The sequence below is a fragment of the Urocitellus parryii genome, chromosome 14, assembly GCF_045843805.1.
Source record: "Urocitellus parryii isolate mUroPar1 chromosome 14, mUroPar1.hap1, whole genome shotgun sequence".
Lineage (NCBI taxonomy): Eukaryota > Metazoa > Chordata > Mammalia > Rodentia > Sciuridae > Urocitellus > Urocitellus parryii.
This window is the reverse complement of record NC_135544.1, coordinates 12425321-12441577: the sequence shown is the minus strand read 5'-3', so window position 1 is coordinate 12441577 and position 16257 is coordinate 12425321. Positions and strand designations below refer to the sequence as shown.

Here is a 16257-nt window from a genome sequence, read left to right as displayed (position 1 = left end):
AAGTGTTTTCACCAGTCTCCGCATAGGGCTACATCAATAGAAATAAAAACATAGAGATAGAACTTGGAACTACTTTATTGTGTCAAGTTTCAAAGAGCTAGCACAAACCGTGTTTGATTTAGACTTCCAAATACATGTATCCAAATAGGAGAAAACAGACTGAAACCTAAAAATGAAAACGGTCACAGCAAACAAACTGTTTAACGAAGAAGAACGAAATTTGGTGAACCAAGTGGGATTGGAGTACTGATCATTACCTGAAAGTATCATCAAGATTGGGTGAAAAAATGTTTGCTGAGTATTCAGGAAACTCATAGTTTTGAGGAAGCTTCGCAACCCCTTTCAATGAAATTGATTTTTCTCAGTCTCTGCATGGAGCTATATCAATAGGAAACAAACAATAGAGATAAAACTTGGAACTACTTTATTATGCATAGTTTCAAGCAGATAGCACAAACCGTGTTTGATTTAAGTTCCAACTACATATATCCATATAGGAGACAACAGAGTGAAAACTAAAAATGAAAACGGTCACTGCAAACAACGGTTTAACCGAGAAGAACGAAATTTGGTGAGCCAAGAAGGATTGGTGTACTGATCCTTACATGAAAGTATCATCAACATTGGGTGAAAAAATATTTTATGACATTTCAGGAAACTCGTAGTTTTGGAGAAATTGGCAACACCTTTCAATGAAAGTGATATTCACCAGTCTCCTTAGGGCTCCATCAATAGTACACAAACCTTAGAGATAGAAATTGTAACTACTTTATTGCACATCATTTCAATGAGCTAGCACAAACCGTGTTTGATTTACACATCCAACTACATGAATCCATGTAGGAGAAAACAGAAGGTAACCTAATACTGAAAACGCTCACTGCAAACGAACGGTTTAACCTAGAAAACGAAATTTGTTGAGCCAAGTTGGATTGGTGTACAGATCATTATGTGAAAGTATCACCAAGATTGGGTGAAACAATGTTTGCTGAGATTTCAGGAAACTCACAGTTTTGGGGAAGCTTTGCAACCCCTTTCAATTAAAGTGATTTTCCTCAGTCTCTGCTTGTGGCTATATCAATAGGAAACAAAACATAGAGATAGAACTTGGAACTACTTTATTGTGCCAAGTTTCAAAGAGCTACCACAAACCGTGTTTGAATTAGAGTTCCAACTACATGTATCCATATAGGAGAAAACAGAGTGAAACCTAAAACTGAAAACGGACACAGCAAACAAACGGTATAATCTAAAAGAACGAAATTTGGTGGCCAAGTGGGAATAGTGTACTGATCATTACCTGAAACTATAATCAAGTTTGGGTGAAAAATTGTTTGCTGAGATTTCAGGAAACTCCTAGTTTGGAGGAAGCTTGGCAACCCCTTTCAATGAAAGTGATTTTCGCCAGACTCTGCAGAGGGCTATATCAATACAGAACAAACCATAGCGATAGAACTTGGAACTACTTTATTTTGTCAAGTTTCAAAGAGCTAGCACAAACAGCGTTTATTTTAGAGTTCCAACCACATGTATCCATATAGGAGAAAACACAATGAAACCTAAAAATGAAAACGGTCACTGCAAAGGAACGGTTTAACCTAGAAGAACGAAATTTGGTGAGCCAAGTGGGATTGGTTTATTGATCGTTACTTGAAAGTATCATCAAGATTGGGTGAAAAAATGTTTGCTGAGATTGCAGGAAACTCGTAATTTTGAGGTAACTTGGCAACCCCTTTCAATGAAAGTGATTTTCCTCAGTCTCTGCATGGGGCTATATCAATAGGAAACAAACCATACAGATAAAACATGGAACTTCTTCATTGTGCATAGTTTCAAAGTTCAAGCACAAACCGTGTTTGATTTAGAGTTCCAAGTACATGTATCCATATAGGAGAAAACACAGTGAAACCTAAAAATGATAACGGTCAATGCAAAAGAACGGTTTAACCTAGAAGAACAAAATTTGGTGAGCCAAGTGGGAATGGTGTACTGATCATTACCTGAAACTATCATCAAGATTGGGTGAAAAAATGTTTGCTGAGATTTCAGGAAACTGTTAGTTTTGGGGAAGCTTCACAACCCCTTTCAGTGAAAGTGATTTTCGCCAGTCTCTACTTAGGGCTACATCAATTGGAAACAAACCATAGATATAGAATATGGAAATAATTTATACTGCATTGTTTCAAAGAGCTAGCACAAACCGTATTTGATTTTCAGTTTCAACTACATGTATCCATAAAGGAGAAAACAGACTGAAACCTAAAAATGAAAACGGTCACAGCAAACAAACTGTTTAACGAATAAGAACGAAATTTGGTGAGCCAAGTGGGATTGGAGTACTGATCATTACCTGAAAGTATCATCAAGATTGGGTGAAAAAATGTTTGCTGAGTATTCAGGAAACTCATAGTTTTGAGGAAGCTTCGCAACCCCTTTCAATGAAAGTGATTTTTCTCAGTCTCTGCATGGAGCTATATCAATAGGAAACAAACAATAGAGATAAAACTTGGAACTACTTTATTGTGCATAGTTTCAAGCAGCTAACACAAACCGTGTTTGATTTAAGTTCCAACTACATATATCCATATAGGAGACAACAGAGTGAAAACTAAAAATGAAAACGGTCACTGCAAACAACGGTTTAACCGAGAAGAACGAAATTTGGTGAGCCAAGTGGGATTGGTGTACTGATCGTTACCTGAAAGTATCATCAAGATTGGGTGAAAAAATGTTTGCTGAGATTTCAGGAAACTCGTAGTTTTGAGGAAGCTTGGCAACGCATTTCAATGAAAGTGATTTTCACCAATCTCCACATAAGGCTATATCATTAGGAAAAAAACTGTAGAGATAGAACTTGGAACTACTTTATTGTGTCAAATTTCAAAGAGCTAGCACAAACCGTGTTTGATTTAGTGTTCCAACTACATGTATCCAAACAGGAGAAAACAGAGTGAAACCTAAAAATGAAAACGGTCACAGCAAACGAACTGTTTAACGAAGAAGAACGAAATTTGGTGAGCCAAGTGGGATTGGAGTACTGATACTTACCTGAAAGTATCATCAAGATTGGGTGAAAAAATGTTTGCTGAGATTTCTGGAAACTCGTAGTTTTGGGGAAGCTTGGAAACCCCTTTCAATGAAAGTGTTTTCACCAGTCTCCGCATAGGGCTACATCAATAGAAATAAAAACATAGAGATAGAACTTGGAACTACTTTATTGTGTCAAGTTTCAAAGAGCTAGCACAAACCGTGTTTGATTTAGACTTCCAAATACATTTATCCAAATAGGAGAAAACAGACTGAAACCTAAAAATGAAAACGGTCACAGCAAACAAACTGTTTAACGAAGAAGAACGAAATTTGGTGAACCAAGTGGGATTGGAGTACTGATCATTACCTGAAAGTATCATCAAGATTGGGTGAAAAAATGTTTGCTGAGTATTCAGGAAACTCATAGTTTTGAGGAAGCTTCGCAACCCCTTTCAATGAAATTGATTTTTCTCAGTCTCTGCATGGAGCTATATCAATAGGAAACAAACAATAGAGATAAAACTTGGAACTACTTTATTATGCATAGTTTCAAGCAGATAGCACAAACCGTGTTTGATTTAAGTTCCAACTACATATATCCATATAGGAGACAACAGAGTGAAAACTAAAAATGAAAACGGTCACTGCAAACAACGGTTTAACCGAGAAGAACGAAATTTGGTGAGCCAAGAAGGATTGGTGTACTGATCCTTACATGAAAGTATCATCAACATTGGGTGAAAAAATATTTTATGACATTTCAGGAAACTCGTAGTTTTGGAGAAATTGGCAACACCTTTCAATGAAAGTGATATTCACCAGTCTCCTTAGGGCTCCATCAATAGTACACAAACCTTAGAGATAGAAATTGTAACTACTTTATTGCACATCATTTCAATGAGCTAGCACAAACCGTGTTTGATTTACACATCCAACTACATGAATCCATGTAGGAGAAAACAGAAGGTAACCTAATACTGAAAACGCTCACTGCAAACGAACGGTTTAACCTAGAAAACGAAATTTGTTGAGCCAAGTTGGATTGGTGTACAGATCATTATGTGAAAGTATCACCAAGATTGGGTGAAACAATGTTTGCTGAGATTTCAGGAAACTCACAGTTTTGGGGAAGCTTTGCAACCCCTTTCAATTAAAGTGATTTTCCTCAGTCTCTGCTTGTGGCTATATCAATAGGAAACAAAACATAGAGATAGAACTTGGAACTACTTTATTGTGCCAAGTTTCAAAGAGCTACCACAAACCGTGTTTGAATTAGAGTTCCAACTACATGTATCCATATAGGAGAAAACAGAGTGAAACCTAAAAATGATAACGGACACTGCAAACGAACGGTTTAACGTAGAAGAACGAAATTTGGTGAGCCAAGTGGGATTGGTGTACTGATCATTACCTGAAAGTATCATCAAGATTGGGTGAAAAAATGTTTGCTGTGATTTCAGGAAACTCGTAGTTTTGGGGAAGCGTGGCAACCCCTTTCAATGAAAGTGATTTTCCTCAGTCTCTGCTTCGGTCTATATCAATAGGAAACACACCATAGAGACAGAACTTGGAACTACTTTATTGTGCATAGTTTCAAAGAGCTAGCACAAACAGTGTTTGATTTAGAGTTCCAACTACATGTATCCATATAGGATAAAACAGAGTGAAACCTAAAACTGAAAAGGTTCACAGCAAACGAACGGTTTAACCAAGAAGAAAGAAATTTGGTGAGCCAAGTGGGAATGGTGTACTGATCATTACATGAAAGTATCATCACGATTGGGTGAAAAAATGTTTGCTGAGATTTCAGGAAACTCGTAGTTTTGGGGAAGCTTGGCAAACCCTTTCAATGAAAGTGATTTTCGCCAGATTCTGCATAGGGCTATATCAATAGGAAACAAACCATAGAAATAGAACCTGGAAAAACTTTCTTGTGTCAAGTTTCAAAGAGCTAGCACAAACAGTGTTTGATTTAGAGTTCCAAATACATGTATCCATTTAGGAGAAAACAGAGTGAAACCTAAAATTTTAAACGGGCACAGCAAATGAACAGTTTAACCAAGAAGAAAGAAATTTGGTGAGCCAAGTCGGAATGGTTTACTGATCATTACCTGAAAGTATTATCAAGATTGGTTTAAAAAATATTTGATCAGGTTTCAGGAAACACATAGTTTTGGGGAAGCTTGGCAACATCTTTCAATGAAAGTGATTTTCGCCAGACTATGTATAGGGCTACATCATTAGGAAAAAAACCATATAGATAGAACTTGGAACTACTTTATTGGGTCAAGTTCAAAGATTTAGCACAAACCGTGTTTGATTTAGAGTTTTAACTACATGTATCCATACTGGAGAAAACAGAGTTAAACCTAAAAATGTTAACGGTCACTGCAAACGAAAGGTGTAACCTAGGAGAACGAAATTTGGTGAGCCAAGTGGGTTTGGAGTACTGATCAGTACCTTAAATTATCATCAAGATGGGGTGAAAAAATGTTTGCTGTGATTTCAGGAAACTCGTAGTTTTGGGGAACCTTGGCAACCCCTTTCAATGAAAGTGATTTTCCTCAGTCTCTGCTTGGGGCCATAACAATAGGAAATAAACCATAGAGATAGAACTTGGAACTACTTTATTGTGCATAGTTTCAAAGAGCTAGCACAAACTGTGTTTGATTTAGAGTTCCAACTACATGTATCCATATAGGAGGAAACAGAGTGAAACCTAAAACTGAAAACGGTCACAGAAAACGAACGGTTTAACGAAGAATAACGAAATTTGGTGAGCTAATTGGGAATGGTGTATTGATCATTATCCTAAAGTATCATCAAGATTGGGTGAAAAAATGTTTGCTGACATTTCAGGAAACTCATAGTTTTGGGGAAGCTTTGTAACCCCTTTCAATGAAAGTGATTTTCGCCAGACTCTGCATAGGTCTACATCATTAGGAAAAAAAAAAAAACATATAGATAGAACTTGGAACTACTTTATTGGGTCAAGTTTCAAAGAGTTAGCACAAACCGTGTTTGATTTAGAGTTTCAACAACATGTAACCATATTGGAGAAAACACAGTGAAACCTAAAAATGAGAACGGTCACTGCAAACGAATGGATTAACCAAGAAGAACGAAATTTGGTGAGCCTCGTTGGATTGGTATACTGATCATTACCTGAAAGTATCATCAAGATTGGGTGAAAAAATGTTTGCTGAGATTCAGGAAACTCGAAGTTTTGAGGAAGCTTGGAATCCCATTTCAATGAAAGTGATTTTAGCCAGACTCTGCATAGTGCTACATTAATAGGAAACAAACCATGTAGATAGAACTTGGAACTACTTTATTGTGCCAAGTTTCAAAGAGCTAGCACAAACCGTGTTTGATTTAGAGTTCCAACTACATGTATCCATATAGAAGAAAAATAGAGCGAAACCTAAAACTGAAAACGATTACTGCAAACGAACGGTTTAACCTAGAAGAACGGAATTTGAGAGCCAAGTGGGATTGGTGTACTGATCATTACCTGAAAGAATCGTCAAGGTTGGGGAAAAAAATGGTTGCAAAGGTTTCAGGAAACTCCTAGTTTTTTGGAAGCTTGGCAACCTCTTTCAATGAAAGTGATTTTCGTCAGTCTGTGCTTGGGGCTACATCAGTAGGTAACAATCCATAGAGATAGAACTTGGAACTACTTTATTGTGCCAAGTTTCAAAGAGGTAGCACAAACCGTGATTGATTTAGATTTCCAACTACCTGTATCCATATAGGAGAAAACAGAGTGAAACCTAAAAATGAAACTGGTTACTGCAAACGAACGCATTAACCTAGAAGAACGCAATTTGGTGAGCCAAGTTTTATTGGTGTACTGATCATTACCTGAAAGTATCATCAAGATTTGGTGAAAAAATTTTTGCTGAGATTTTAGGAAATCATAGTTTTTTGGAAGCTTGGCAACCCCTTTCAATGAAAGTGATTTTCGTCAGTCTCTGCTTTGGGCTACATCAATAGGAAACAAACCATAGAGATACAACTTGGAACTACTTTATTGTGCCAAGTTTCAAAGAGCTAGCCCAAACCGTGTTTGATTTTGAGTTCCAACTACCTGTATCCATATAGGAGAAAACACAATGAAACCTAAAAATGAAAACGGTTACTGCAAATGAACGGTTGAATCTAGAAGAACGAAATTTGGTGAGCCAAGTCGGATTTGTGTACTGGTCATTACCGGAAATTATCATCCAGATTGTTTGAAAAAATATTTGCTGAGATTTCAGGAAACTCTTAGTTTTTTCGTAGCTTGGGAACCCCTTTCTTTTTTTTTATTGTTGGTATTTCAAAACATTACATCTAATTTGATATATTTCACTGTTTGATTCAAAAGCGTTTTGAACTCCCATTTACCCCGTATACAGATTTCTGAATCACATCAGTTACATCAATTACGTTTCCATTGATTTACATATTGCCATTCTTGTGTCTGATGAATTCTGCTCTCTATCCTATTCTCTACTATCCCCCCTCCTCTCCCCTCCCCCCCTTCTCTTTCAACCCCCTTTACTGTAAAACACTTCTTCCACTTTTATTATTCTTTCCTTACCCCTCACTTCCTTTTTTATGTAATTTTGTATAACCCTGAGGATCACCATCCCTTTCCATGCACTTTCCCTTCTCTCTCCCTTTCCCTCCCCCCATCTCATCCCTATTAAAGTTGATCTTCTTCTCCTGCTCTTCGTCCCTACTCTGTCCTTAGTTACTTCCCTTATATCAAAGAAGTCATTTGACATGTCTTTTTTAAGGATTGGCTACCTTCACTTAGCATAGTCTGTTCTAATGCCATCCATTTAACTCCGTATTCTATGATTTTGTCATTTCTTAATGCAGAGTAATACTCCATTGTGTATAAATGCCACATTTTTTTATCCATTCATCTATTGAAGGGCATCTATGTTGGTTCCACAATCTTGCTATCGTAAATTGTGCTGCTATGAACATAGATGTAGCAGTGTCCCTGTAGCATGCTCTTATTAGGTCTTTGGGGAATAGACCGAGAAGGGGAATAGCTGCGTCAAATTGTGGTTCCATTCCCAGCTTTCCAAGAAATCTCCATACTGCTTTCCAAATTGGCTGCACCAATTTGCAGTCCCACCAACAATGAACCAGTGTACCCTTTTCCCCACATCCTCGCCAACACTTGTTGTTATTTGACTTCATAATGACTGCCATTCTTACTGGAGTGAGATGGTATCTTAGGGTGGTTTTGATTTGCATATCTCTGACTGCTAGCAATGTTGAGCATTTTTTCATGTACTTATTGATTGATTGTATGTCCTCCTCTGAGAAGTGTCTGTTCAGGTCCTTGGCCCATTTGTTGATTGGGTTATTTGTTGTCTTTTTGTCTAATTTTTTGAGTTCCTTGTATACTCTGGATATTAGGGCTCTATCTGAAGTGTGAGGAGTAAAGATTTGTTCCCAGGATGTAGGCTCCCTATTTCCATCTCTTATTGTTTCTTTTGCTGAGAAAAAAACTTTTTAGTTTGAGTAAGTCCCATTTGTTAATTCTAGTTGTTAACTCTTGCACTATGGGTGTCCTATTGAGGAATTTGGAGCCCGACCCCACGGTATATAGATAGTAGCCAACTTTTTCTTCTATCAGATGCCGGGTCTCCGTTTTTGTATCAAGCTCCTTGATCCATTTTGAGTTAACTTTTGTGCATGGCGAGAGAAAGAGATTCAGTTTAATTTTGATGCAAATGGATTTCCAGTTTTCCCAGCACCATTTGTTGAAGATGCTATCCTTCCTCCATTGCATGCTTTTAGCCCCTTTATCAAATATAAGATAGTTGTAATTTTGTGGATTGGTTTCTGTCTCCTCTATTCTGTACCATTGGTCCACCCGCCTGTTTTGGTTCCAGTACCATGATGTTTTTGTAACTATTGCTCTGTAGTATACTTTGAAGTCTGGTATCGCTATCCCACCTGATTCACACTTCCTGCTTAGCATTGTTTTTGCTATTCTGGGTCTTTTATTATTCCATATGAACTTCATGATTGTTTTATCTATTTCTACAAGATATGCTGTTGGGATTTTGATTGGCATTGCATTGAACTTATAGAGAACTTTTGGTAATATCACCATTTTGATGATGTTAGTTCGGCCTATCCATGATCAGGATATATTATTCCATCTTCTAAGATCTTCTTCTATATCTTTCTTTAGGGTTCTGTAGTTTTCATTGTATAAGTCTTTCACTTCTTTTGTTAGGTTGATTCCCAAATATGTTATTTTTTTGGAGGATATTGTGAATGAAGTACTTGTCCTCATTTCCATTTCAGAGGATTTGTTGCTGATATACAGGAATGTGTTTGATGTATGCGTGTTGATCTTATATCCTGCCACCTTGCTGAATTTATTTATTAGCTCTAATAGTTTCTTTGTAGACCCTTTTGGGTCTGCTAGGTAAAGGATCATGTCATCTGCAAATAGTGATAATTTAAGTTCTTCTTTTCCTATTTTTATGCCTTTAATTTATTTCGTCTGTCGAATTGCTCTGGTCAGTGTTTCGAGGACTATGTTGAACAGAAGTGGTGAGAGAGGGCATCCCTGTCTTGTACCAGATCTTAGAGGGAATGCCTTCAATTTTTCTCCATTCAGGATGATGCTGGCCTGTAGCTTATCATAGACTGCTTTTACAATGTTGAGGTATGATCCTGTTATCCCTAATTTCTCTAGAGTTTTGAACATAAAGGGATGCTGTACTTTGTCGAATGCTTTTTCTGCATCTATCGAGATGATCATATCGTTCTTATTTTTAAGTCTATTGATGTGGTGAATAACATTTATTGATTTCCGTATATTGAACCAGCCTTGCATCCCAGGGATGAATCCTACTTGATCATGGTGTATAATTTTTTTGATATGTATTTGAATCCAAATCGCCAGAATTTTATTGAGGATTTTTGCATCTAGATTCATTAGAGATATTGGTCTGTAGTTTTCTTTCTTTGGAGTGTCTTTGTCTGGTTTAGGGATCAGAGTGATATTGGCCTCGTAGAATGAATTTTGAAGTTCTCCCTCTTTTTTTATTTCCTGAAATAGTTTGAAAAGTATTGGTGTTAGTTCCTCTTTAAAGGTTTTGTAAAACTCTGCTGTATACCCATCCAGTCCTGGGATTTTCTTAGTTGGTAGTCTTTTGATGGTTTCTTCTATTTCCTCTATTGTTATTGGTCTGTTTAGGTTGTCTATATCCTCCTGACTCAATCTGGGCAGATCATAAGACTTAAGAAATTTATCTATGCCTTCACTATCTTCTATTTTATTGGAGTATAAGGATTCAAAATAATTTCTGTTTATGTTCTGTATTTCTGAAGTGTCTGTTGTGATATTACCTTTTTCATCCCGTATGCTAGTAATTTGGGTTCTCTCTCCTCTTCGTTAGTATGGCTAAGGGTCTGTCGATTTCATTAATTTTTTCAAAGAACCAAGTTTCAGTTTTGTCAATTTTTTCAATTGTTTCTTTTGTTTCAATTTCATTAATTTCAGCTCTGATTTTAATTATTTCTTGCCTTCTACTTATTTTGCTGTTGCTTTGCTCTTCTTTTTCTAGGATTTTGAGATGAAGTATGAGATCATTTATTTGTTTTTTTTCTTTTTTTCTTTTTTTTAAGGAATGAACTCCAGGCAATGAATTTTCCTCTTAGAACTGCTTTCAGTGTGTCCCATAGATTCCAATATGTTGTGTCTGTGTTTTCATTTAACTCTAAGAAGTTTTTAGTTCCCTCCTTGATGTCTTCTAAAACCCATTGATCATTTAGTAACCTATTGTTCATTCTCCAAGTGATACTTGATTTTTCCTTCCTTCTTTTATCATTGATTTTCAGTTTCATTCCATTATGATCAGATAAGATGCATGGTATTATCTCTACTCCTTTATATTGTCTAAGAGTTGCCCTGTGACATAGTATATGGTCTATTTTTGAGAAGGTTCCATGTGCTGCTGAGAAAAAAAGTGTAGCTACTTGATGCTGGGTGGTATAGTCTATATATGTCAATTAAGTCTAGGTTATTAATTGTGTTATTGAGTTCTATAGTTTCCTTATTTATCTTTTGTTTGGAAGATTTGTCTAGTGGTGAGAGAGGTGTGTTGAAGTCTCTCATGATTATTGTATGGTGGTCTATTAGACTCTTGAACTTGAGAAGAGTTTGCTTGATGAACATAGCTGCACCATTATTTGGAGCATATATATTTATGATTGTTATGTCTTGTTGGTGTATGGTTCCCTTGAGCAGTATGTAGTGTCCCTCTTTATCCCTTTTGATTAACTTTGGCTTGAAATCTATTTTACTAGATATGACTATGGATACTCCTGCTTGTTTCCGCAGTCCATATGAATGGTATGATTTTTCCCAACCTTTCACTTTCAGTCTATGTATATATTTTTCTATCATATGTGTCTCCTGTAGGCAGCATATTGTTGGGTCTTGTTTTGTGATCCATTCTACTAGCCTCTGTCTCTTAATTGTTGAGTTTAAGCCATTAACATTTAGAGTTATTATTGAGATATGGTTTGTTCTTCCAGCCATATTTGTTTATTAATGTTACTAAACCTGTTTTGTTTTCCTCTTTGATTACTTTCCCTCTTTTACTGTCCTACCTCCTGCTGTTGGTTTTCAATGTTATTTTCCATTTCCTCTTCCTGTAATGTTTTGCCAAGGATTTTTTGAAGAGATGGATTTCTAGCTGCAAATTCTTTTAACTTTTGTTTATCGTGGAAGGTTTTAATTTCATCTTCCATCCTGAAGCTTAATTTCGCCGGATACACGATTCTTGGTTGGAACCCATTTTCTTTCAGTGTTTGAAATATGTTATTTCAGGATCTTCTAGCTTTCAGAGTCTGTGTTGAGAGATCAGCTGTTATCCTTATTGGTTTACCCCTAAATGTAATCTGCTTCCTTTCCCTTGTAGCTTTTAAAATTCTCTCCTTATAATGTATGTTGGACATCTTCATTATAATGTGTGTAGGTGTGGATCTCTTATGATTGTGCACATTCGGCGTCCTGTAGGCTTCTAGGATTTGGGATTCTGTCTCATTCTTCAAGTCTGGGAAGATTTATCATATTATTTCACTGAATACATTGTTTATTCCTTTGGTTTGGAGCTCTGTGCCTTCCTGTATCCCAATGACTCTTAAGTTTGGTCTTTTAACATTATCCCATAATTCCTGGATGTTCTGCTCATGGTTTCGTAGCAGTCTTGCTGAGCTGTCTATGTTCTTTTCAAGTTGAAATAGTTTGTCTTCATTGTCTGATGTTCTATCTTCTAAGTGATCTACTCTGCTGGTAGTATTCTCAATTGAGTTTTTAAGTTGGTTTATTGCTTCCTGCATTTCTAGGATTTCTATTTGTTTGTTTTTTATTACCTCTATGTCCCTGTGAAATTGATCTTTTACTTCCTGGATTTGTTTGTCAATGTGTTCTTTCATTGTCTGATTTTGCTGTCTCATGTCTTCCTTGAGATTCCAGATCATCTGTAGCATGTATATCCTGAACTCTCTCTCTGACATTCCCTCTGTTGCAGCTATTACCTCTTCTAAAGTTGAGTAGACCTGCATTGCTTGTGGTCCTTTCTTTCCTTGTCTTTTCATGCTGATCACGTTTCTTTCTGCTTGGTGAAACAGTTGTGTTTATGAGGTTTTCCCCCTAATTATTTATATTGCTCTTGTATAGTTGAAAAATCTCCCTTGCAGGGCGGGTAGGAGCTGTGCTCCTCCTCTAATTGGGGTGATCTGTCTACCGCACTGGCGGGCTGCTAGGCCTGCTCTTCAGTTATCCGCAGGTCTGCCCACCCTGCGGGTGCTGGTGGCGGCTCTGCTCTTCCCCCACTCCAATTGTGGCGATGTAACTATCACCCCCTCAGGTCGTTGGGCCTGATCCGGTTGCGGGCAGCTGCTCTCCTCTGCCCCTACTCCAATTGGAGTGATGTGTCCACCATCCTGGCAGGCCTCTAGGCCTGTTCCACTGGTGAGTCTCAGGTCTGCCTGACTCTGGCAGTAGGGGGAGTTGGGGGTCGAGAGTCCTTTGGTCCTTGCGGTCACATCCATGAAGAGATTTTGAAGTTTCCTGGTTGTTCGCTATGTGGGCGGGTGCCGAAGTCTCGCTGGGCACAATTCAGGAGCCACTTGTCAAAAAAAACTAACTTTATTTTTAGAACTACAAACGCCAAGCAAAACAGCTCCTCAGGAAAAACCCTCGGAGCCCAACTGCCACCACCGGCTTCCACAAACCTCTCACCCCCACACCAACCACCACCTCCCACAATCCTCCTGCTCTTGAGGCTGATTGGCTAGGTCGCATGGGCGGAGCCAAAGGACTCCCCCAATGAGCAGTTCCGTAGTCTGAAGGGCAGGGAAACAGCCCAATGAACATGACCGCAGAGGAGCCAATCAGGTAGATGTTGCTGGGGCCACTGTGAGCCAATCATCAGCTGGCAGTCTGAAGGGCAGGGAAACAGCCCAATGAACATGACCGCAGAGGAGCCAATCAGCTAGATGTTGCTGGGGCCACTGTGAGCCAATCATCAGCCGGCAGCTGGAAGTTTGCTGGCAGCTGGAAGTTTGTTGGGGCCCCTTTGGCTGTGGCTCTCAACATCTCCCCCTCTCTGTTTAAACAACAAGCATGTGGCTTAGGGACCGTGCCTGCCTTAGGTTGTCCAATACTACATATGGTCCTTACCCGTCTTCGGATGAGGTGACCTCAGGGCATCAGCCTCCTGTCTTAGGTTGGTACCATTGTAATTGGATCTTACCCGTCATTGAATACCAGTCCAGTATACAGCCACACTTGTGGAGACGTACCAACGGGGGGGGGGTGAGTTTCTTTGCCTCACCTCTGTTGGCCCCCAAATTTTAGCTGAACGATCATGACAAGCAGAAGGGAGGAAGATATATCAAGCCAATTGACAGCTCCTTTTGGGAAAATTGTACGACCGATGACATCATCAGCAAAAATACCCCAACAGTACCACAAGTCGCTGCACCAACAGATAGTTCACAATGCATACAAGTGAGTTCATAATGCATACAAGTGACACATAGTTGAGGCAAATTCTGTAAGCGGTTCAGTGATGGCTATTGCAGAAACTGTAGATTAGTTTTATCTTTGTCTTCACCGGCACAGGGATGAAGATAGGAATTCTGGCAATAATGGCTAAAGAAAAAATTGTGTAACATTCCAGAAGGCACTAAAAGAAAACAATTTTCTTAAAAATTTCCATCATCTTCACTGGCACTGGTATGAAGATAGAAATTCTGGCGATAATAGCTAAAGAAAACATTGTGTAACATTCCAGAAGGCACTAAAAGAAAACAATTTTCTTAACAATTTACATTATCTTGAAAAGAATTATTAAATATAATGAAAAGGATAGGTGAAAGTAAACAAACAGATCTGTTAACCTTCTTTTTTGTTTACATATTAAAAGAATTCTTAACAGTTATTTACCCAATTTAAATTAAACCATTTAAATCACGTGAATAAAAAAAAAAAATTTTGGATCCATTTTTTCCTGAGCACTCATCATATATGATATATGGACATATGTACATTCAAACATATAACACAAAACACAAGTGTACACACATAATATAATACATATAACACATAACATAATAGTAAAGGCCTTATAACTTTTTAGAGGTGAAATCTCCATTGCAATGTTTAAAAACTCTATAGTAAAAAAAAAATAGAACTGATCAGCAAAACATTAACGTAGGTCTGTATTAGCTCAAAAAACAAAATAGAACTTCATGATATGGGAAAGGGCAATAATAAAACAGATATTGAAAAAAGCATCCTGGTTCTGTCGCAGATGTAAGGATAGTCAAATTGGAGTTCTGGATATCAGCTGTTATTGATTTGAGCCAAATCATATTCTTTTTGGTCTGTAGAATTCGCTTTAGTTAATCTCTCTGGAATCCAAATTGGCTGCTGTTCTCCCTGTGGAAACACACAAACAGACCCCCGACTCCAGACAATCACTGGGTCAGGATTTTAGTTAATCTCTCTGGAATCCAAATCGGTTGCTGTTCTTCCTGTGGAAACATACAAACAGGCCCCCGACTCCAGACAATCACTGGGTCAGGACCTTGGTTAATCTCTCTGGAATCCAAATCGGCTGCTGTTCTTCCTGTGGAAACACACAAACAGACCCGCGACTCCAGACAATTACTGGGTCAGGAACTTTCCATTGTCCTGTTAGAATATCTTTCCAAAGTACCTTGGGCTTATGTACATTTTTTGGACACATATGTCTTTCTGCAGCACTAAGTCCTGATGAATCCAAATTTAAAAAGTTTAGAGTAAAAAGGGTTATTTTTAAGTTTATCTTTGGGGAATATATACCCCTTCCCAATTCCGTCTTTTTGCTTTAATAAGTACATTTTAATAGTTTGATGAGCTCTTTCAACTATGCCTTGTCCCTGTGGATTGTATGGGATTCCTGTTATATGAGTAATGCCAAATGATGAGCAAAATTGTTTAAAAGAAGTAGACGTATAACCAGGGGCATTATCTGTTTTTAACTGTTTTGGAAAGCCCACAGTGGCAAAATTTTGTAAGCAATGAGCTATAACATCTTTAGGTTTTTCTCTGGCATGAAGGGAGCCCATCAAAAATCCAGGATTAGTATCAATTGTAAGATGCAAATATTTTAATTTTCAAAATTCTGGCAAGTGTGTGACGTCCATCTGCCAAATATGGTTAGGTATCAGTCCTCTAGGATTGACTCCAAGATTAACTTGTGGTAAAATGGTCACACAATTTTGACATTGTTTATTATTTGTCTAGCTTGTTCCTTAGTTATTTTAAAACGCTTTTGTAAAGTATTAGCATTGACATGGAACCTTTTATGAAAATTTATAGCTTCTTCTAGTATAGAGAAAATTTGTATGTCATGTGTAGTTTTATCTGCTAAATCATTGCCCAAACTAAGGGCTCCAGGCAATCCTGTATGTGCCCTGATATGTCCTATAAAGAATAGATATTTTCTGTCGCAGATTAAACTTTGTATAGTGGAAAACAAAGAGAAAACAGTAGAAGAAGGTGAAATCCTACCAGCATATTCAAGGGATACTATAGCATTAACTGAATACTGACTATCAGAAAATAAATTAAATACAGAATCTTTAAACATCACAAAAGCTTGTGATACTCCATTAAGCTCTACCTTTTGAGCTGATTGTTTG

General features: G+C 37.7%; 1 protein-coding gene across 1 annotated transcript in view; it reads right to left on the bottom strand.

Annotated features, from left to right (window-relative positions):
- LOC113176550 (A disintegrin and metallopeptidase domain 3-like) overlaps positions 1-13116 on the bottom strand; it is a 192901-nt gene extending 179785 nt beyond the window's left edge. Inside the window, exon 1 of the mRNA XM_077792723.1 lies at positions 12899-13116. Coding sequence (XP_077648849.1) covers positions 12899-13116 — 218 coding nt within the window. The remainder of the gene's footprint in view (positions 1-12898) is intronic.
- Between the last annotated feature and the right edge of the window lie 3141 nt (positions 13117-16257).